Source organism: Diorhabda carinulata, chromosome 12 (assembly GCF_026250575.1).
Source record: "Diorhabda carinulata isolate Delta chromosome 12, icDioCari1.1, whole genome shotgun sequence".
Lineage (NCBI taxonomy): Eukaryota > Metazoa > Arthropoda > Insecta > Coleoptera > Chrysomelidae > Diorhabda > Diorhabda carinulata.
In genome coordinates, this window is record NC_079471.1 from 10530698 (window position 1) to 10555382 (window position 24685).

A 24685-nucleotide genomic window follows, 5' to 3' on the forward strand; every position below is an offset into this window, starting at 1 on the left:
GATTCTTCCAAGACAAGTAGTTATAACCCATCTCGAAATCTATAGAAAATATAACTTGATAGGCTCGATCGGCAATGTAAGCAAAGATCAGAGACGGACTGGATTGGCTCTGATACTTCAAACAAGAATGAAATTTAGGGCATTTAAAAAAAATGAAAAGTGATAAAAGGCTACTACAACAAGGGGATTCAATAACAAAAAGTAAAAGAAAAAACAAAGAATTTATTAAAGTATAAGAATTAAAATCAAGACATTTAGGATTATAACTCAAACCTAAAAATAAGAAAAAAATCGACAGCAAACTATATTTTTAAAGCCTACAGGATGGAATAATTTATATATCAAACTCATTACTGACGGAGTGAACATCAAAGACTAGTCAAATGCTATAGAAAGGACAGCAAAATTATAAAGTTTGTAATATTAAATGAAACCGATACAATGAGACGAATCCTTAAAATACCATGGACGAATCGGATGACCAACGACGAGGTGCTAAGACAAATGAACAGAGAACGAGAACTATTAACCATATTAACCAAGAGAAGGAAAGCTTCCTACTTTGGCCACATTTTTAGAAATCAAAAATAAGGCAGGCGCGGCCTGGGTAGAAAAAGATTTTCATGGTCGAAAAATCTTTGAGATTGGTTCCATGTACGTGATGCCGTAAATCTAATACGCATGACTGAAGATCGTGAGGTATTCCAAAGGATGATTGCCAACCTTCATTAGAATGAAGCAGGCACTGGAAGAGGAAGATACAATGAACACTTAGACTGAGAAATAATTAGTTACGGAAGAAAAATAGATAATAAGCGGAGAAAGAAGATTAATGGATAAGCAGGAATAAAATAGAACTTAATAGATTATATAGGAATCTCATTGTATAAGCTCTAATGAAGCCCCAAGAATTATATGTCCAGTGAAAAGTACAATAAAAAAACACGGGTAAAAACAAAAAAAAAATCAAAATAAAATTGAAAGCCGAAGTTTGTTCAGCTAAATCGACTATAGATAGGAAATTAGAGCAAATTACCAATCAACCTTATAAACAATGTGTTCATAAAGTAAGTTACTTTGGAACTAAAGAAATCTGACGCCAAGTTTCCTCATTTTTTTTAAAGTTATAGGATCACTGGATCAACTTTACGTTGAAAAATGCTTCGTTTATTTGAAAAATTGCGGTATTCCTTAGACACCATTTACAAAGCTCTCAACAATCAATGCGCATGGTATTTTGAGTTCTTATATATATAACTATATATAACAAAACAAAGTCTTCCGCCATGTTCACGATAAAGTCAAAATCTACTTAATTTTCAGGTTGTATTGTCAAAGTTTCAGTGATATGTTATTGAAATATGATGACCATTGCTCGAAAATGTGGCCGCATAATAATTTTCATCTAAAGCTTAATCCCTTTGAGATATAACAAAGCAATGCTTGGCACGATATTTATTTTCTGTGGATAAAAGCACAAGATGACATAGGATGAGCTATGCAAACCTCGTAAGCAACTAGTGTATAACCTCACAAAGTTTACCAATCCAGCAGCAAGATCTTGATAAGTCCCCTTAAGTTAAATTTCTCCTATTTGGTCTGTCAAATAGGAGAAGAAAGACTTAGTCTACCTTTGTTTTTCGATCATTAGATAGAATAGAATCTACCTCTTCTGTTCCCATTCCCCAACTACCATCGCTTGGTAGCTGGATGGTAGTCTATCATTACTTTATCGGTGTAAAACATCATAAAAGTATAGTTTACTATACTCATTCTATCTTCTAAAAATATGGTCACGTATAATGCGGTAATATCTTAGGAGTGGTCGCAAATAATTAATGCGCATCACAATAAACGCATTTCTCACAAAGATAACTTAATCTAGTTTAATATATAACTAACAAGATATGTTAAAACAAGTTATGATGTAGAAAATAAATTTATAATACATTATAATATAAAGTAATGATGAAGAAAAACTACCATGAATCTTTAATTATTATCATTGAACAGTGTCAATTTTGAAAACAAATTGATACTTCTAGGTACTCTTATTATATGTTTGTATCGACTACTTTCCAACACTAACATTGATTGAAAAAATAATCGACTCCCTGACTACTACTCTGTTTAAACAGACACAAACAAGCACAATATTAATGCCTTTCACTTTTTTCCCGGTTCCTCCCTGTTTCCACTGAACCGTTTCCAACGATTACTTTGTTGGAATCGCATTACTTAAAAGGGGAATTTAATAACGGCCCTGAAAAGAGAACGGCGAAGGGAAGTGGAAGGGGAGTTTTTTTTTTGTTGGTTTATATGACACCTCTCTCACCTTGTCAATCAATATAACGTTTAAACAGACAAAAATGGAGCTTTCGCATTATAAAAGCGAGCCCCGAAAACAATTAGAAATTGATTTCTTTATTAAAAGTGATTCCGTCTCTACGAAGTGTTAATTTATTAAGAAAACAAAAACCTAAAATTGGTTTTCGAACCGCCATTAGTATAATGAAATTTATATCATGAAAAAGGTAAATAATTTGGACAAATTGTTCTATAATTTTTGTTTATTCTTGACGAGCAGAATTTGGATATTATATTGGCGGTAACAGACGAAGTAAGGCTCGAACATTAGATATTCAATATGCCACCCTACAGGTCACTTTTAATGCTGATTTGGACAAAGGAGAAGTAAAAGTAACTTTTCACCGCATTATTTCAATATACCTTCAAAAAACTGAACTGGGGATGCATGTACACGATCTGTTAATGGACTAGAGGACATGTTTGAAAAGCTGAATGTAAATGTAATGTTAAAAAGTGTGGAGTTGACCATAAACTGATCTACAATATCATTAAATGGCACAAATAATCAAGAACGCATACCTGTACCATACATTGATTAAGAAGAACAGCAGTCTATCGAACAGAAGAAATCTACAAAAATTCCTTGCCGACAATTCATTACAGCGACTATTCATCGCATACAAACCTAACCTCACCTCATGCAAGTCTCAAGTTTTTTGTCAGTATAATTTTAGGTAATTGAAGCTTATTAATGAATGAAATATTTCCAATGCTGTACAAGTCTCAATTTTTTTTACGAGGAGTTTTTTTTCGTAGGTTCGATAGGTGAACATCGCCAAAGTAAATTGAAAATAAATTGTGGTTTCGTTAGATTGTCTATGGAGAAGAAAAGTACCAAGAAAATACGAAACAAGCGATGGAGATGGAAATAAATAGTTTTGAAATTTCAAAAACCCATAGATAAATGAAACAACCCGCAGCTGATCACATCTAGACCAGTGGGTCTACCTGGGATCCTATCAAATATCTACGATCCAATTAATATGATCAGTTTCCGAACAACAACGAACGTGATCCGGGTTACTTTTCGAATTTTCAGATCATGATCGAGTTTAAGAAATCGTCTAGACCATCGTTTCCCAACGTGGGGCCCACGCCTCATAGAGGGGCAATTTGATTTTTAAGGGGGAACAATTCCAAAATCTGATTTGGCGAGACCAAGATATCAACTGGGTGTTTGGCGTCGTCAAGTAAATTTCCCTGCGGCAGGCAAAAGGCTCCGCAAAAAACCCCGGACTTCTCGCGGTAGCTTACAGTTGGTGTTAATTTGAAATAATTAAAATTTGAAATCAATAAAAACTGTTTGTTTATTCAATAATATAGATATAATTAATAAGTACTAGATTTTATTTCTTTATCTTTGAAAAACTAAATATATTAATTGAAGGAACAAATAAAACTCTTGTCGATGTCAAAGCGAAAATATTTGTTTTCCCTAAGTTTATTGAGTTGATAAGTTTCTTGGCTCCAAAAATATGAAGTTACTCATACCGCTTTACTTTATCATTGTTAATCATTTGAATATTCCAAGACAAACTGATTTATCAATGTGAATGATACAGGAAATGTTAGTGGATTTATCAAATATATCAAATAAGCAGTATCAAGAAGAACTCACAGAATTGCAAAATTATGAGTCAGTTAAAACCGCATTTGATATAAAATGAGGGATGTACGACTTCGTGAGGAAACAGAAATCAAATACCCAAATTTAACAAAATGTGAAATGAAACTATTAATAACATTTTCATCTCCGTATTTAGCTGAATGTGATTGTGCTGTATAGATTTACAGGTAAAAAAAGCAACACAATATACGACTGAACCTAACCAAATTGGAACCTAATATAAAATCTCTAATTTTACCATCAAACGTAAGTATCTCAGTAGATTAAAATTATAAATTAATATAGAGGAATTTCTATTAAAATTATTGGGAATTTGAATTCCAGTTTTCCATTCCATATGCTTATATATTTCTTTCTAGTTAATGTACTTTGTTAGCGTTTACCTAGTGATTTCTTTCTAAAACCCATTTCAATTTAAGTTTGTTTTAGTAAACATTTAAATTTTTTATTTGTGTTACATAGGGGCGGCATGAAGGTTTTTGAAAGGATATAGTGGGGCATGGTACAAAAAAGGTTGAGAAATACTGATCTAAACTATGGCACTCGCGTTCCCTACTATAGCGTCACGGATCTGATTAAAAATGAAATTTATGATCCATCTAAATCCTATAAAAGGTACAAGGAAAACTGGATTATTAAGCTAATATTCTTGTACTTGTTGTACGATCCAAATTAACATGATTTGAAATTGATACCAGTCGCTTCAATGATTTCCATAGTTCGTTAATTTATTAATTATCAATAATGTTAAACAAAAAGTCTTAGTATCAAGTTACAAATTTTCCAATATTTTTTATAATTTACACTTGATGTGACAAAAAATCCTTTAGACTTCATCATATTTAAAAGGTGTTGGACTTCAATGAGGACTTTTTTTCAGGACTGTATACAATCGAAAAAAATAATTAGCGATCGTTATGTCTGAATACTCTATTTAAATCCATTTCTAATGATTTGCGACACATAATATATTCAAAAGTAATGGGTTGAAACAGTGGAAGAGAGAGGGTTGACAAATGACTGATGTCTGTATCGTGAAATGTTTCCCCTCTTACAACAAGAAATGACATGTTTCAACATTTTCTTTGAATCCAATAAATACCGTCAAATATCGAGGTGAACTGTTATAACACAAAAAATATGGTGAAGAATAAAAAATCTCCACTGATAATTCCAACAAAATATAGAAATATTATTATTTATAAATTGTTTGACAAAGTATAAATTTCTTCAATATATTTTTATTTCATTCACAAAATAAATTTCTTCGCGCTTTTCCGCTCTTATGGATTTTCAGATTAATGCTTATTATTCCCTATCCTTTATACGATCTAATGTTACATAATAAAACGGAATTTTTCTCATATATAAAACTCCTTCCAAGAGCGATTCTTCTCGAATGCTTTCGCCATACGTCACGTATGGAATAAGGAACATAATCAATTGAGAAAGTTGGTCTGTTCTCCCGGAAATATCTGAAGTAGAAAACCGCAAGAGCAACTTTTAAAAACAGCCATAAATTTTGTTTTGAGACACTATCTCGCGTATTAGACCGAGAAAAATCGCTGATTTTTGTTTGTTCGTATTCGTTCAAGAAAGAGGAAAGACAGTGATAAATGGATGACTAATATATCTTTTTCTTCTAGTCATTTTTTTGTTGTAATATACGTTTGCGAAAATTGAAAATTTCATTCTTCGTAAATGAATTTCTATTCAGTGTGAACTAAAACTGATTGGTATGGTTCTTATCTATGAGTATTTTTTCTATACAATAAAGTTTATATATTTACGATCCGAGGAGAATGAAGACATTTTAGCAAGGAAAGCAGGATATCGAACACGAATAGCACCCTTAAGAAATTGAATGTTATACATATTAAGTAAATAGTTATAAGGATTTTTATCTTTTCAAAACTGGCAAAAGTAAACCATACTTATTATAAATAACAAGTCTTCCTCATTCATTCTTATTGAGAGCATGGATCATTTCCTCCTATTCCTTCCTGGATCTAGGCGATTCGCCTTTTTCGTCGCCAGTCTACTTGTTTCACTGCTAAATTATTACTCTATCCTTGTCGGGGGTGATTTTGTTGCATTCGATTCTAACTATTCTTCTATCGTCCATCCTTCTGATAAGTTCGTTCCAATCCTATTTTCTATCTAGCATCCCATCATTAATGTTTTCTACCTTGCATGTTCTTGTTATGTTTTCAATTCTCTCTTAGCTCAGGATGTTTTCTTAAGTTATTTCTTTTATTTCGGTTGATTATAGTAACTGTTTTATATCAGTAGGGTGTCGGGTCGATTTTCTGTAGGGTATGTAATAGTTGGTCAAACAGTTACCTTTTAGATTTATTTCTTCACATTGTGTCATTTAAATAACCTGGAACATGCTATTTTTGTTTCCTTCATTGTTTGTTTCATATATTTCATACAACAAGTTTATCTACGTCTGAATAGCTTTTTCTTCGCCTTCCATTTCAAACATACCGAGGTAACGTTAATTATTGTAATAATGCTGCATTAAAAGGCAATGTCAAACTACATGGCTTCACTGAAAGAAGAATTTAGTAAAAGGGATCAAGATACTCATAAACATGGTCACATGTTCTCCTTTTTGATAAAAACAAGCTTAATGGATTTCACTAGCATTCCTTTCAACGATTCTTTTTTCGCATGAAAGGGAAATCAAGCTTCAACATATTGAATTTAGTTGTGGAACTAAAAAAAGTTTTAGGAGATGATCCTCAGAAACAAATTGTTGGGTTAGTATGCTAGATAGAATTTTTTCAACATTTAGATCCTATATATATATATATATATATATATATATATATATATATATATATATATATATATGGGTAAGTTTGTTCCATATCAAAATCATTTTGAATCCATATAGAAGCTGATTAACAACAGAAAATTCAGAGAAGTACGTAATATTAAAAGTAACTTAACATGAACCAGAAATAGAAAAGCTTTCGCGATAAAAAAAGGACAGAGATCGCATTGAAAATGTACCAAACTTTAAATGAAATGTCTCATTTAAAAACATATTTCGTTTAACAGTAAGTGTGTGTTTCCTTTTTGAATAAACTTTTTATAAATATTGTACATTTCTTTACTTAATCAATTATCTTATTGATTACTTTGAACAACTTTATACTTCATTCGAGTAGTATGTAACTCCGTCGGCGGTACCTAGATCCTATAGTACTTATTTCATACGACTTTGTTGACAAAAGTGATGAAAAACATGAGGGATAATCGGAAAAAATCGTGAAATCTACATATTGTCGAGAAACATCCTTTTTCCCAAATGGAGATAGATGCCGCTACATGTCTTACACAGGTAAAATTTCAAAGTTTCCATATGGTTCAGGACAATAGATACATTTTCAGTGGCAGAATTGCAACAAAATATCTACATTCGTCTTGGATATTGTTACTGACACATATAACAACGATGTTAATTAATAAAAATAGTGTACTTACATGTCCTAATTTGTCTTCTTTTCGTCGTTTCACAGTATCGACTTCTGTTGGAGATCGTGACCTATATTTATCTCTATCGCCAGGTGAAACAGAGTTCTGCGAAAATAAAAGAGTTTTTTGACTGATTTTCAATTTGTGTAATACGAAGGTTACTATACAAGTTTTGAGATAGATAAATAAAAATAAATATTTATAATTGGATATGGCTTTATTATTTCAAAACATATGATTTGAACGCATCAACCGCTTCTTCAGGTGTAGAAAAACGTTGAATTCGAAATTTTTTCATCTGCGGGAAAAAATCATTAGATGTCAAATAACCACTATATTTTGAATGTTTAAAAACGTTTTTGTGTGAACTGATGTGTGAGAGCTCGCATTTTCTTGGCTGAGAATGATAAGTCTTCCGCGATTGGTTTACCATTCAGAATTGACCGTTTTATGTGGCTCTAATGGAAAGGTGGCAAAATGTCCAGTTATTCCGAAAAAACATGCGATCATTTGCTTCGAAGTGTTTTGTGCGCGAACAACTTTTGTTCGATTTGGCTCGTTTCGGAAGACCCTTAGAGTCGATTGTTGTTAGTTTCAGGTTCATATGCATAGATCCATTAGGGGTCGAATATCACAATCTTATAGACGTTTTTTGCAGCGCTGCAATTAAAGTCTATCTTAGGATCAATCGACACGAGCTTTTTGAGCAATTGTCAAATTATGCGGTATCCAACAGGAAGAAATCGTTTTGACAGCCAAATTTTTTTGCAATATTGAATGTATGCGAGTGTAACTGATGCCTAAGTATGCCTCCATCTCACTGTATGTCACATGACGATTTTGCAATATCAGTTTACGCATAGCATCGATGTTCTCTGGTATAACAGCCAATTTTGGACGACCTTCACTAAATTCATTCAGTAGCTAAGTGCGACCACGATTGAATTCGGAAATCCAACGAAAGCCGGTGGCTCGAGATGGTACTTCTTCACCAAAGCTCGAAGCGAGTTGATCGGCACACTTCTGTTGGTTTAAACCTCGTTGAACGTTGAATAGCACTCTTATGGCTACATGTTCTGAGTACGTTCGCCAGTAAAAATGTTAAACTTTATAATGACAATATCAGATTTGACATATCTCAAAAAAGTTGAACTCTCGTAATGAAGTAGATTGTATGGTTCGAGCGAAACCATTCGTTCTATAAAAAAATCAGGTTTAATCTTACCAGTCTTTCTTCAGCATTTGTGCTGCCAGGCCTTTTAAGATCTTGATGATCTCTAGCATGGAGATCGGCAGGTTTAAGTAGAGGATGTGCACCACCAGCGACTGAAGGATGAGGACCTCCAGGTGCACCAGGAACTCCTGCTGCCAATCCAGCTCCGAAGCCCAATAAACCAGCTGCTGGACCCATTCCTGGGAGACCTGGATGTGGACCCATTGGTAACCCAGGTCCATGAGCACCGTGCGGTAGCTGTTGGGCGTGTATTTGTTGCTATATAAAAATAATACATTAATATTATTTTATATTGTTGATATCATATGCAAACAAATATTTGTGCTACTTGTAATTATAAATATGTTTGAAATTATCCAAAAACAATCAGTTTTTCAAAGCAGTATATATTTTCGAAACATCATGAAAAAATGAATTTTTGATGAAAAAATATAAGAACAGAATAACAATCTTTTGAATGTACATAATCAAAAACGTCTTTCCTTACGAGAATATGAATTGAGAACTGAAATTACATCGTAAAAACAAAAATTGCGTTGTGAACGATAGAATACAAATATTGTTTTTTATCAAAAATAGAGACAATATCACAAATGGTAATAAGGCATTATTTTTACAAAGATTCAGTTTGAACTAAAGGAAATTTCATCTAATTAATAATAACATGGATATATACATATATTCTCTGTTTCTTTATTAAAAAATAGAAGAAAACTATGGTAATAATTAAAAGAATACCATGCAATATTCTCTAAATATCAAAAAAAGTTTACATACAAACGATATTTTTACAAAAACAATTCACAAATGTAAACTAGGTACAAATTAAAAACGTTTTCTGTAAAAATATTAACGCAATCCTTGACGTCTAAGTTCAATTTTATTGCACAGGATGACTCACAAAAATACGAACATTCTTTTAGCACAGTAAAATAAGATTTTGGGGTAATAAAGTTTTGTAAGACGCTCAAAATTGGCACACATTTCATTGCAATATCCAATGACAACTAGATCATTCTCGAGGATGTTCTCCACAAATTAAGCGATTCTCTTTTGCCGAAGACACAAAATGCGTTTTACGAATCTCTATTCTCTTGACTCCAACAAATTCCCCGGAGTACCGCAATAACAGTTGAAAATAATCTTTGAGATGAGTTTTAGAAGAAAAGTAAAGATATCAATTTCAAACTATAGGTTTAAACTTGATAGCATGTTTATAAAGAAAATAAATAATAAGGCTAGGATTTCAAAAAACTTGGGCATCTCCAAAAATACGTTGTTGTTGCGCAGCTCAAATGTTCTTAAAAATTCCAAAGACATTATTGTCCGAAAATACATAAATTTATTTTTCTTTTCCAGATTACCTTAAAAAATTAACGGGGATCAAGAGGCGATTCTTTTGGATTTATGGTTCTTATGTAAAACTAATCAAAATCCAGTTTTGCAGTAGGTGGTAAAACGACTAATTGTACGCTAAAAGAGCAGGAAATCATGTTGACGTAACTGAAGCGCAATATCAGATCAGAAATGGCAATAATGTATTTCTGTATCAATGTTTGTTTTTTGTGACTAGAGGATTGGAAGCAGCATCTCCATATTATTATGTTTCGAATCATTTTGTGAACCAGTGTCCTATCATATAACATAAAAAATTTACTGGTCAATATTGTTTTGTAAGACATTCATAAATTGACTATAGTTTGTCAATTTACTAATCTGACACTAAACAAATTGTTTATTGTTTATTCGTAAAAATCGAATGATTATGAACTTAAATCTCACCGTAATAGATCAGAGCTTACCCAATGCAAATATTTGATACCAGAAGAACGAGTGCCAATAAGAGTTCATTCAAATTAAAATTCTCAAAAGTAATCATTTAGACCAAATGAACAGATATATTTGACACGTAGCTACAAATTCAACCCAATAGTGTTATTCTAGAATGAACTGGCAAGTAACTAAGTAAATTTTCCGTACACTATCTCACGTATCTTAGATTCTCATGACTTTCTATAATTGCAAATCAGAGCAAAGACCGTTGAGTTAGTACATTTCAATAATTATGCATTACGCTCTGAGAATATCCCACAGTAAAGTATAAAGACTACGGCGGATAAATATGAGTATTCCAACTAAAAAGACTCAATGGTCGAAGTCTTAGATGCGATCAGAAGTGATCTAGCTGTATAACAAAAAAAAATAATAGAATTCAATTACCTTGTAGTAGCAATTACAAGTAAGAAGAATTCAATAGGAAAGGCGAGGAAACGCGAAATCACAAGCATGAAGTCTCAGCGGATATTTGAGAGAAATAATATGGAAAAACGATATGATCAGAACGATGAGGACCTATAAAGATAAAATTTTGACGTATACAACGAAAACGATAGCCAAAACATCAACAACAACAAAATAATTCCAATTTAGTTGTGGCGAGAAGGGTTTTGAAAGCAAGTGGGCAAAACGTGCAAAAAACAGAAACCAATCACTAGACACACCACCAAAAAGATGGTATGAGAGTTGGAGTACAGTATCTTTAGAAGAGTTTTGGAGGAGGCTTAATATATTGGAATTATACAAGACAGAGTCCTATCAAATGAAAAGTCGCGGTCATTATGAAACGAGGGACGCTTCGTCCTTTTTTAAATTTTTAAATTATATTGAATTTTACCTGAACAGAAGTAGTGTAAATACACAAAAAACTTTTTGATTACTTTCCAGAATAGATTCTCGAAATTAAATTCACGATTCAGCCATAACGAAATAATAAACCGACATCAATTTATAAAATTAAGGCGTATAATCAATAAAAATCGGTTTTATGGACTTTTTATTCCTTTGGGAAGGTTAAAAATAATAGAGATCCTTCATAGAAATATGTTATGGGTCATTATCTACAGTGTAGCAACGTATTTTACAACGGAGCTAATTTTTATGTTTTATACAGCGTGAGGCAGACTCTGTCAGATATACGTTAAAATATCAAGTCTAGAAATTTGTTTTATACAGGTCTGGAGATATGATAGATTGATCTGGATTTATAAGTCATTGACATAAATGCCAGACTGTTGAAAACGATGCTTTTTGTAAACTGTAAACACTTTTTTTGACTAAGTGGTCGTTAGACGGTGGTTACCTTGGGTAAAAATTCGTACGAAAATGTATTTTTACAAGCTCGTGTACGAAGATTCAACTGGAGTTGTGTGGATAGAATGGTTAAGTTGATTTCTCGCTTGAAGCTGAATTATTTATCGGATATACCACTTTGCGAGTTTTATTAGTTTGAAAAAATGGATAACAGGAAAAGTTAATAAAGCATTGCTTTTTGTAAAAGAACCATTGGTCTAATAAACATTATTCGGACGATGGCCGAGGAAAATCAACCATTAAAAAGTGGATTGCTAAGGCGAAATAAGCCCCAAGTCCAAAAAATAATTTCAAATAACCGTAATGTAAAGCTGATTGAGAAAGCAGAAATCATAAAGCTATCAAATGAACGTGACTAATATTTGGGTATGCGAAGGTGGGTGCCGCACTAGCTAACAATCGACCCAAAACAAAACCGAATACCAGTCCAGTTTCCAGCTGTTCAATCACAATAAACTTGAATTTTTGCGTCGATATATCAAGTTATTAATATTACGAGTAGTCCAATACAAGTATCACGATTAAAAAAATCTACTTGAATTTATTTTTCACAATTTGGTATACACTATATACTTGTTGTTTGTGACAAGGTACGTTGTTCATTACAATAAGTTTATTTTCGGATATATTTAGAACCAAATTTTCTGCCTTGGTATTCTAAACTGATATCTTTAATTTTTGATGACAACAACAACGTATTTGGAATCGAGCCCATTTTTGATCCAGCATGAATTATTGTGATGAATTGTTCTCAGTTTGAAGGTGCCTTTGCCCGGCATTCTTTAGGTGTATATACTTTGATATCGAGAAGCATATCATGTCTCAGTTAGATACCTATAACTGGATATGTTCTATCGATCTAAGTATTTAATCCCAATTTGCAAGCGAATTTTTCATAGACTTGTACGGCCATATTGAATATTATTTTCGCTCTCAATTAGTCTTTGTTGAATATAAGAAAGGATAGTTTGTTTTAGTCTTGCATCCTTTTCCGATTAATATCCTTTTCAAATTAAATTAGCATCACTTTTATCCGCTATGAATAGATTTCAGTTTGATTTTTTTTTCTTTCAATTGCAGAAGTTGTTCCAACATTTCGACGATTTAACGTTTCGTAAACTTTTTTTATAATCATTTTTGTACCAGTGGTACGAAACATTGTGGAACCAAACCCATTTCTTACAATCACTGCTATACAGGGATTATTATAGGTAGCTAGGTATAGGTATATATTGAACTAATGTATTTAGATGTACAAACAATCAATGAAATTAAACAATAAAATAACAAATGCTTGTGGAACCATGATACTAGTTTGAGCTGGTATTTCTTTGTTTGCCACATAGGGATCCATTGTGTTATCCTCCTTACTATTTCTGTAGGTTTCCTTCTCATGTGTTCTGCCCAATTTAGTCTTTGTGCTTTTATATACCTTATTATATTTTCTCTTCCTGTTTTTTTTCCTATTTTTCTCTATATCTCCTGTAATATTTGTTCTCAGTATTTTTCTCTCTTAATCTGGCCCCTAGATAGAGTTTTATATTTGACAACAAAATGAACTCGCCGCAAATATAGCAAAAAAAGTGTTATTTACAGTTTTTGGAAGCCATTTTATACAAGTGACGTCGTTGCTTCTCAAACTGTCTGTCCAATCCTCAACTATATAGTTTTATTTTGGTTTTAGTGGAGATTTTGCGAAGATTGTGTACAGCCCGCTAGGTTGATGTATGACAAGGGTGCGACAAAGCAGTGGAATGCGACACGACAAAGAAAGCCTACACCACCATGAGCCTTTCCTAGCTGTTGAGTAGAAACATTTGACTTCAACAACAAATTAGTTCTTACTGATTTCATAAAACATACTAACCCTTATAAGTAGTGTAACTGACTAACCACTAATACTTACAGCAGTTGCAACATTTAAATAATACAGCCCACGTATTTTGTTAAATAAAAATAGTTAGCATCATCCCCTACCTGAAGGATCAGGCCTTGTCTCACCCTCGACAAACATCAACCTACGCAATATTCGATAAATTCCAGCTGTACGTAATAATCAGGTATTCATTAGATTTGCCCTTAGAACTGTTCCTAACACTCTATTACTAAAGTAACTTCTATCAGTGGGAACTTTTGTAATTTTGTTTAGAAACACAAATACAAACACAATTTTCGAAATACAATGTCTGGTTTCCATACTATATTTACTAATTCAAAATAACAAAATTGGTAAATATATACATGGTATCCGAATTGCATAAGGTGAGGTTATTTCCGGTGAAACCGGGTACAAATTCTATGGCACTAGACATCGTTGTACTTGTCTACAAAATTTGATAAATACCGATATTTAGTTGGTTTCATACTCTATCTATTTTTGGGAGTCATCTTGTTTAAAATCTACTTTAAAATACGAAACAACTAAAGAACTACTTACAAGCAACTGTTGAAGGCCTTGTTGTTGCTGTTGCTGGAAACAACAACACAATTTAATTGATAATAATACAAATGACCATCACCTTAAATACCAATTTATCACACTAAATGTACAGATATAAATGGTATAGAAAATAAATTAATCGTTACTAACATGCAGGGTGAGGTTTTAGAGTGACAACGCAACGTTCGATGAGTTGTTTATTATGTATTCAAAACTATTAAAAAAATTGTAGGCAACGACATGCTATTTATCTGGACAAACAAAAACGTTTTGTAAACGCAACAGCTCTTCTTTCAATATGCAATTTTACCAAATTATATTTAAAAAAACCTCGAAATAAACACTCTGCATATGAATAACAATCAAATAAATAATTATTTTGATGAATTATCTATTTTTATAAATTGTCGCATATGGTTCAGTTTTTAAACTGAATTTAAGAGAAATAATCTAGGGACATCTACAGAGTGAACTAAAAATTTACTGTACGATTGTACTTAATGTTATAAATGGTTCCACCTATATTTCATTTTGGTAGAGTGATTACTATATCTAAAATGACTATTCAATTACTGACACTAAAAATAAAACTACAGTTAAAACATTAATAATTCATTAGAAAAAATCTCTAAGAATCATATTTTTTTCCTTATGTCCAGGTTTCCTTACATTTAAGTTTATAAGTCAGAAATTCCTTATATAGAGGTAGGAATGAATGAATTTGAAAACTGAATTGGGAAAATGTATATTTAAATACGTATACATATTTGAACATAATTTGAAAACTACATTCAGAAAAACTCACAAATTTGTATTGCCGCTTATTGGGCGCTATAAGTTTTTATTCGTTTAATGAGTTTCGTGAGCTCCTAAATATAATCAAAGTATGATGGATCACAAACGATACATTCGCAATGGCAAATCCTGTAAGTGCTTTTTCACGAACCAGAGTGGCTTCTGTAGGATCTTCATCTGAATCCTCGATCTCTTCATCCAATCTCGTTCCCCTTATCATGACGTCGCAATCAACGTCAACTATCAAATGTAGTTTATAAGTCCATAGTATGGATGATATCACCTGGAAACATTCGACTTCTAGACTGGGGGTTCTGGATCTACGATTACAATTCTAAATTCTGGATCTACGATTACGATTCTGGATTCTTCAACTGCAAAATCTTATTCAAGAAGCAATTTGATATAATCGTTTAGGAGATGAAAAGCCAAGCTTTCTAGGCAAATCTCACTTCCTTCAAAATATTGATTTCAAGGTCCTTTCAATTATATTAATGCCTATTTACTTCTTTTCGATAATGAACTTTGAAGTTTCTTATGATTCCTAAGTCCATAGGGTGTTTACTGGTTATTGGAGGTATAGGGTGGTAGGAGTCATCACAAATTCAAATTCAGGAAAATGCTTGACACACAAACAGTTGTAAAGGAACAAGATGATTTTACTCTTTTGCAAATTTAATTTATGTGTTGATACTCTTCAGTTAGTTCGTGAATACCGGCCTCGTCATCCACTTATTTTAATTGCGACAGAGAGAGTCTTTATATGGTCTAATAGTCTTCCTTATAACGAGACATGGAAATTTTTCGGTACCTCTTGCGATAGGAAGAAAAGCATCGCCGTACCGTTAGTAGATGTCATCTAGACACTGATTGTATACCTCAACTTGCATCCCCTCCCCACCCCCACAACATTGTCTGTACAATTCCACAATCAATTTCATTTATGTTTCTGGTTCAAAGAAGAGGAACTTTCGATTCGGCATATCGATCACGAAAACACCCTTCGATTTGTTTTAGAAACATACATCTAAACTATAAAACTTTTACGAACCCCTTTTGTAATTACTCGAATAATTGATGATGATGATGATGATGATCCCCGCAGGTTACTTATTAGTGGAATGAAATAAATTATATATAATAATCAGACTTTTGAATTGTAAATAGATGGCCTAATTAAATTAAATAATATAAAATATATCAAATATAAATAATTAATATATATAGTTAACTAAGCAACTAAATATAAACAAGAAATCGGCCGTCTTTTTTAAGAGGAATATCCCAAATCAAATTTTGCTACCTTGATATTTTTCATTACTTTTGGTATGATTTGTAATTTGTTGCTAATACAATAATTGCCTAGGCCCTAGAGGACTAGTAACTAACAACTAGTAACAAAAAATCCGAACATTTTTAGACAGCTTAGCAAATAAAGTGGGTGTTGACTGAAAATGTTAATAATTGTTTCTCATAATTTGGAAGTTGTCAAACATCCCAAGTATATAGACAGAACCGGACTTAGGCATGGGCCAACCCGGGCGTGCGCCGGGGGCCCCCGGTGCGGGGGGCCTCGCGACGAGCCATATGATTGATTTTTAAACATATGAATGCAAGCGAAAAAATACATCCATAGCCAATGTTCAGAATCAACATAAATTTTTTTATGCGCAATCATTTGCGCAAAATGTTTTTAATTTATGAACGTAATTTTGTACTATTTTTAGTTAGAAATAATGAATAAATTGACTATAATGAAAAATCAACTTGATGTAAGAATTCACGTAAAACGCCCGCCTTACATAGGCCCCTTAAGTATTTTGGCCCGGGGGCCACGATGACTCTAAGTCCGGCTCTGTATATAGACATAACATGAAGTCTCTGTAAGAAGCGAGTCGACTGGGTGCTGATTCAGTTATATACACCCTTACATTCTATATTGGAATGTTTTTCTTGAAAACATGACCGAGTTCTTGTTTCTAGCTGTGTAAACATAAAATAATCGAAATATAAAGCATATAAAATTCAATTGGGATATTTTTTTGAAAATCAGAATGAATTATTTGTTCATATTTTGTTGCTTATTGCTGAATATACAATTTTCCAATCATCTAAAGCCATTTCAAAAACCCGTTTAAATAGCAAATTCTATTCTGACGAATCGTCCTGGTGGAAGAATTAATAAATTATTTGTAAACTGAACAGTGAAAAAATTAAATGAATGAATCGGCTGGCAACAAATTAATAACGAAATTTAGTATTTTTTATGCCATGATGTAAATGAAGTTCATATTAACTTGGATTTGAGGGATCCGCCGGATCAACAGAATTCACTCTGGCAAATAATTAGCAGCAAAATTTTTGATAACAAAAACATTGAAATATAAAGTTAGCGTAAACTACAAGAGCAACAAAATTGATTCTTTGGCAACTATTTAGCAATAATTTCACCATTAGTTCGATTTCTATGACTTACTACTACTTATTAAGCTAAGAACTTATTGCTCAAGTATCTTGAGTATTTGCGATTTTTTTTAAAACTTCCAAACTCGAAATTCGGATTTGAAAAATTCTAAATTCAAAATAAAAATTCAGCTCGTATACCTTACAACTGTTTTTTTTTTAAATAATTTGATAGGACGACAGGTGAATGCGGATGAAAAATTTATTACCTTCGACGGTTTAGAATGAATTTTTGATTGACTTTTATATTTTAACCCACAATTAAAATTTAATTAATTTTATTATGGTTTTCAATAAGAAATTATAGGATGTGGGATATTAAATTATATATTTTTATAGTTGTTTACGATGGTGCGTAGTATTTCTTTCAAAAAATTACTTTATACAGGTGTGTTCGTGCACAACGACGTTGTTTATAAGGTTATGCATAAAAACTAAATTTAGAAGCTTGAATGGATACAAAGGTATTCAATGTTGGTTGATAAAATGAAAGTTAAATCGTAATTCAAACAAGGAAAAATTAAGTTTATCATATTTAGTTTGAATTGAAGCCACGAAAAATATGATTTACCAATGAAACCCACAATTAAAAGCGGGCTGTGATATGCAGAACAATAGCGGATTTCAAAGGCAAAGAGAGTTTTATCTTCCGGAAAAGTGATGGAGACTGTTTTAGGGATAGTGATGAGATTGTATTCATCTTCAGGTAAAACAATAACAGGAGAGTATAACACATCATTACTAGATGATGTAACGAAAGAAATAGCGAAAAGCGACCGCATTTGAAGACAAAGAAATTGTTTTTCCACTAGGACAACGCAACTTCTCACTCTTAGGTGATCGCCATGGCAATAATTCACGAATTTCGTGACCAGTCACGGTTTTACCAGATCTGGTCCTCAGCAACTTTCTATTGCTATCTTTTAAGCTGAAAGTTTCACTTGCACAGAAAGACTGCAGCTATTATTTAGAAGGGTTAAAATTCTTAGAGATCACTGGACTACGAGGATACTATGCTGAAAAATAAAAATTATACAATTGGTTAAGTCGTAAATATTTCAGACAACCCCCGTAAAGATACCAAAATGAAGGAATATGTCAAAAAGCCACTGAAGAGGTAAATAAGGCCAACAAAGCCCCAACTTTTGAATTATATATATCTACATATATTGAAACGTTACAAATTCATGTAGTTCAATTTTTAATATCTACGAATCTAAGTATTCAAATTACATTAAATCGAGTTATTGTATTATTCATTACCCAATCTTACGTGACTCAAAAAATTAATCATGGCGGGATGACGTTACTGAACTGGACACAATATTTATAACACAAATTGAAATGAATTATTCAAATTCAAGCGCCATATAATTATAAGTTAAAATATTGTTGTGTTTTGTTTCAAGCATCTATGTGTGATATTTGAAAAATATTTGAAAAATTTTCGAAGTTATTCATTAGAATAATTTAATCCGTCTCTGTTGATATGGGTCGCAGAAAATCGGATTCCTCTTATCGAACGTGAGGTACAGCGTTCTTCCATATTAATACGGCAATTTTTATTGAAGTAATCAGCAAAAATTCAAAGATAGCCTCTTTAAATTTTATATATGTTTTTGTGCTTGAATAAGTTTTTTTTCTCAATGATTTGGCGACAAAGTTTTGATTGTAATTGGCCATGTTGTTTGATAGTTGTATATTTAATTTGCTTTAATTGCACTATCATCGTATCTAATCCCCTTCGCACGTAGCCATTGTTGCATTTCAGGTTTCCGACTGTTTGATGTAGAAATACGTTCCATCCAGCGACTAAGATAGGAAGCGTTATCCATTATAATATCTGATCTTTGACATGTTACAGAACGGTCTCAGTTCGAAGCGATATGCGTTAATGCCCTCATGCTAGTTATGATACAAAGTTTCTCTTGATAAACCAAGTTTTTGTTAGTTTTCTTCAAAATTGTACTATACTTTATGTGTGACTATATACTACAGTCTTTTTATAAATATTGATATACTGTTATGCTTAGCAGAAGTTAATCCAATTGTCTGTGCAAGGATCATATTGTGGATTACGTCGTTGTATATAAAAATTGGTTCAACGTTTTTCTTCTCGTTCTTCTTTACATGGCAACGCGTTGGGTCACATTTCTGTCTCTTCAATCTACCTCAAAATTTTTACGCCAGTTCTGATATTGTAAAAGCCATGATAGAGCATATGATAGCCATTCAGAAAGAAGACAACAAAAAGAATTCAAGGTTTGGATAAATACATTTCTTGCAAAGTAGTAACTATAATATTAATTCAAATTTCATTTTACCCTTGTACATTGGATTTTTAAGTATCCGACAGTACGAAATTGAATGAAATTTTCATTTAAAATAAATATAGTCCGATAGTCCGATTGACAAAAAGAATGATTTAATATACGAAGATTTTCTGAAAAGTTGCCGACTTGAAGATGTCAGCATTTATCAATATAAATTAGGGAATATATTTGCACATGCATTGAGAAATTCTCACTAAAATCTCAGTCATTTTGGACGCTTAGCTTCTGTTTGACAATCGTATAAGTGAGTCGTGAAAATTTTTCTGAAAATGAGAAAAATTGAGTTTGGAGCAATCAATAAATATACTCTCACACAAATGAAGAAAAGTTCACCAAACGGTGCTGGCCCACCGTCGGATTAATGTAAGAGAGATAGTAGAAGCCATCGGCATATAGGAGGAACGCATTTGCAATATACCGACTAAAGAATTATGCATGCGTAAGCTATCTGCGAGTTGGATGCTGCTTTAGCCAAATCAGTCGGATTCTTTGCGTCGATTCATAACAGTACATGAAATCTGGATATACCACTACACTTCTAACATGAGAAATCAGACAAGACAATGGATTACAAAGGACGACCCGCTCTGAAAAAGTTAAATACGATTTCATTGGTCCGAAAAGTAATGACGATCGTTATTTGGTTTAGTCATGGGATTGTATTTATCGACATTTTCAATTATGTAAAACAATAACAAGACGTTTTCCCGGTTCTTAACCTTAAAGTTTCATTTGTAGGAGAGAGGTTTTCATCAGACGAGGACGTTATCCAATATATAAACGCTTTCAGGATAAAGACGACAATAATTATTTGGGGTTTAAAAGCTATAACATCGCTGGACTAAGAAGACTATGTTGAAAAATGAAAATTATTATGAATAAAATGGATGTTATGTCGGAAAGTTTCCAGACAATTCTTGTGGTGTTTTTTGTGTAATTTGAAAAGGTTCGATTCTGCTTAATCGCCAAAACTAATAAATTTTTGAACGAAGGTTTCAACATTTATTCATGTTTACATTATTACTTAGGGTGTTACATTTATTTTGTTCAATGCGCTCAAGAAATATAACTAAAACCGGTACTACACGATGCGTCCAACGTTTGCGCCAACATTTGCCTTCCAACATATGGCTGAACATTGGAAGAAGGCTGGAACCTTACCTAAACTTACCTTAAGAAATGGAAATGTAGCAAAAAAATGATGAAAAATAAATTCTTTTAAAATGAACTGTATGATACGTGTTTTTCATACAAAACACGTAGCATACACGCACAAGAGTACAAGAAGTGTGTGTAGTTGTACCACAAGTGTAGTGTAGGTTCCAGCTTCGTTTCAATGTTGGGTACTCCTTTAAAGCGGGTTAAAAAAACCGATTCGTCGAGTGATATGCAAAGTACGACCACACGATGCGTTCAATCATACCAGCGTCCAACTTTGGAAGCATTGGACGCATCGTGTGGTACTGGCTTGATAAACCAATAACACATGTTAATAAATATTCTACTATATGTATTGTATAATTAGCATACAATTTTAATCCATTATTTTCGATTCAGTTAACATATGTTGTTTTAAAATGAAAAGTAAGAAATTGATCGAAATTTCATCAAGATTTTTCAAAGTATTAAATGGAATGCTAACAGTTTTAACAATGAAAGTCTGAAGCGAAGGCTTAAATAGTATATAGGGCAACTAGTGCTACAATTGTCGTCGCTCACGAAAGCGAAGATGGTAAAAGAAAATGTTACACAAATTGCATATACTATTTGTTATTGTATAATTTCTGGTATTATTTCCGACTCCATATTTATTTTGAAACTTGTATGAGTTGATTTATAATTTTATTTATTGAATTAAACTGTCTGATACACCAACCTCAATTCAGTTTCAATATTTCATTTGTGTTTTTTGGTTGTGTTTTATTTCAACGTTTCATTTTAATTTGCGTGCGGCAATTGAACTCGTCGCACCCGCAATTATAAAATGAACTATTTTTGGACCATAACAGCAAGCGTAAAGAAACCGCTTCTCCCGCATAAGTAATAAAAAAACTTTACCACAGTCAACATTCATATGCCATTGTATCCTATAAAATGTAAATATACAACGCTCAATAAATGTTAACAATTTCTAGAGCATGTTCTTAATGTCTCTGCATCTATTAGATTTTGTTTTCGAAATAATCGGCTATTCAATAAACCATGGCGCTATTGGGTTCATTGTTTTAATTTTCTTAAAGTGATACTAGGTCAAAATAGTTAGAGAAGAAGACCAAGAAAAACATGGAACGAGGAAGATAGCGGCAGAAGACGGAACATTGGCTGTAATGAGATGAGACGTAAAGTAATGGATAAAAAAGAATGGACGATACTTTAGAGGATCGTAGCTCGACTCCACATGCCTTAAACCGGTAAGGGTAGAAAAGTTTAAGATTCAGTAAGTAATTAGATGTTCAGTGATAAATATGACCTGGATTATTTGAAAAATTTTAATTCAACACTTTTTTTAAACTCTTGTAATACGAAATATTAGAAGTATAAATGCGCTCTATACTTTCAAATTCTAGAAACATTCCTTTTTGAAAATTAATCTCCTCTAAATCTACTGAAATTACTAAGTCCCAAATGAATACATTTGGTATCTACAGTAACTATTCTAAAAAAAATACATACTAATAAATATATATTCATATTTCTGATAGACTTATTTGAATAAATTAAATACTATATAATAAATTGAGAGAAACTTACCCCTATAATGGAATTTAGTTCGGCCATTGTAACTTGTTTGGCCCTTTCGACAGCTGTGGCTACTTGCTGTTGATGCTCTTGAGCCAAGAAGGGCAGCACTTGGGCGATAATAGCGTTTAAGCGTTTTGCAATTTCAGTCTGTAATATTAGAGAGATACGTAATCATTAATACAAATAATACAAGCTGGTTATGTGTTTCAGATGTAACCATTATGGTCCAGTAAATGGTTTTTGTTTGACAATTACAAGGTGAAAAAAATCCCTGAAGGAATGAATTTTAAACATAAAGTCAAACTAAAGTTTCTCTCCATTGTCCGAACTAAACGTTCCATTAAAAATAATTATTCAAATTTAATCGAATGAGCCTGATAAAAAACTAATAATGTGAAATATTGTTGAATTATGTAGATGCAATAGATGTTAAAATAGGGGTAGTCAATAAAGCGGCTACATTAAACACAAAAAAACTTTTAGGGGAAATGTATACTAGATATTATTTTGAAGTACCTAAAAAATCTTTGAATTGTATTGAGTTATGACGAACGAAACATTTATTTATTTACCGCCATGTTTAATAATAGTAAAAAGTGTTTTCCATTTGTATTTTAGCGGTTTAGAATAAACATTTTTATCAAATATGATGTTTCAAATCTAGACATAGAAAAGTTAGAATACGTTTTACAAAATAGTTTCATGTTTTTTCTACGTACGATAAAAATTAATGTGTTACGAGTATAGCCATAAATTTCAATCCTTTCAAAGTACATGTCGAAAATTGCAGCAATATAGCTGTTAGAATTTGCTGTAAAATCATTGGGGATTTTTTGTAATTCGACATGTGCTTCTCCGCACAACAGTAAAAACATTCTGATGGTTGCTATGTATTTATTTAAGAAATAAAATTTTTTTGTTCAGTAATACTTTTTTCTCTTCCAGTGTTTCATCAATTTTGAATGTATACAGTTCAATGTTTTAAAGCAACTTTTAAAACTTAATTGTTATGATAGTTCAAAAATAATTTTGTTGGCAATTTCTATTGTGAGCCGTATTTATTACCTAGAGTGTAGAATCAATCATATTCATTTCACAATTTTAGTTTAGATTCAAACGAAAAATATTTTTATGGAAATTCCTTCATTAGCAGTGGAATGTTTTAAAAATGAAGGTGTTAATGATAAAAGGTCAAATTTTAACGTTAAATGATTTTTAGCTTTAGGTATTAGTTAATCTTCAATCCCATATTTTTATGAAAATCAGTTCAGTATCAAAAAGTTCATTAAGACTAAGAACACAATAAGAATGTTTGAATGTGCATCATTTTTCATTATTTTCACTATATCGTAGAAATTAAGCGCGATACGAAAAACTTCAAATCTTTGTTTACTAAAAGCACTCTAAATAAATAAACGAAATGCATATTCACTATTAAAACATTCATAATTTAAGAGTGCGATAGAGGTCACGAAATTAGAGCGCGCATATGAGATGTTAAAGTCGTTCTGTCAGGTTATTTATAAATAAAAATTTTTTCTGCCAATTTTCGTATACTCTTTGAATGGGCGACACAAAAGCATACTAAATAATGGACCTTAATTAATTTCTACAGATGGAGTGCGTCCCTCCACTCCCTTGGAACCGCGATCAGGGCTAATCCTCACCAATGGCACTTAGTCAGACCCTCCACAAGAGTCTCTCAAAAAATAGGCCTTAAGCAAATAATAACTTATCAAAAATGTCACTTAATCTTAGAATATAACCGAAGATATAAGAACGCAATCTGAAAATACGAAATCCCTTAGATATATCCCATATATCCCGTATTATAATTCCAAATAAATGATAAATTAAAAAATCTACAGAAAAATCCGAACGAAAATGATAGTTTAGTCACTCAAACAACATTGCCTTTGTATTTCATCGCCGCGACGTAACGGAGGAAATAGTACTTTTTTTATCGGTGACTTTAAATAGTTATTTACGTTATAAGTCCTGGAAGTGATTTAGGACGGTACGAGATAGATGTTTATGGACGAGGC

General features: G+C 32.2%; 1 protein-coding gene across 3 annotated transcripts in view; it reads right to left on the minus strand.

Moving 5' to 3' along the window:
- The window catches only part of LOC130900196 (protein groucho), a 396521-nt gene that overhangs the window by 45090 nt on the left and 326746 nt on the right, over positions 1 to 24685 (minus strand). For 2 of the 3 annotated variants that reach the window (XM_057810645.1, XM_057810646.1), the window contains exons 5-8: positions 22650 to 22787; positions 14305 to 14337; positions 8709 to 8975; positions 7493 to 7588 (exon numbers count right to left, since the gene is read on the minus strand). In XM_057810645.1, coding sequence (XP_057666628.1) covers positions 7493 to 7588; positions 8709 to 8975; positions 14305 to 14337; positions 22650 to 22787 — 534 coding nt within the window. The remainder of the gene's footprint in view (positions 1 to 7492; positions 7589 to 8708; positions 8976 to 14304; positions 14338 to 22649; positions 22788 to 24685) is intronic. The other variant, XM_057810647.1, reaches the window with a different exon arrangement.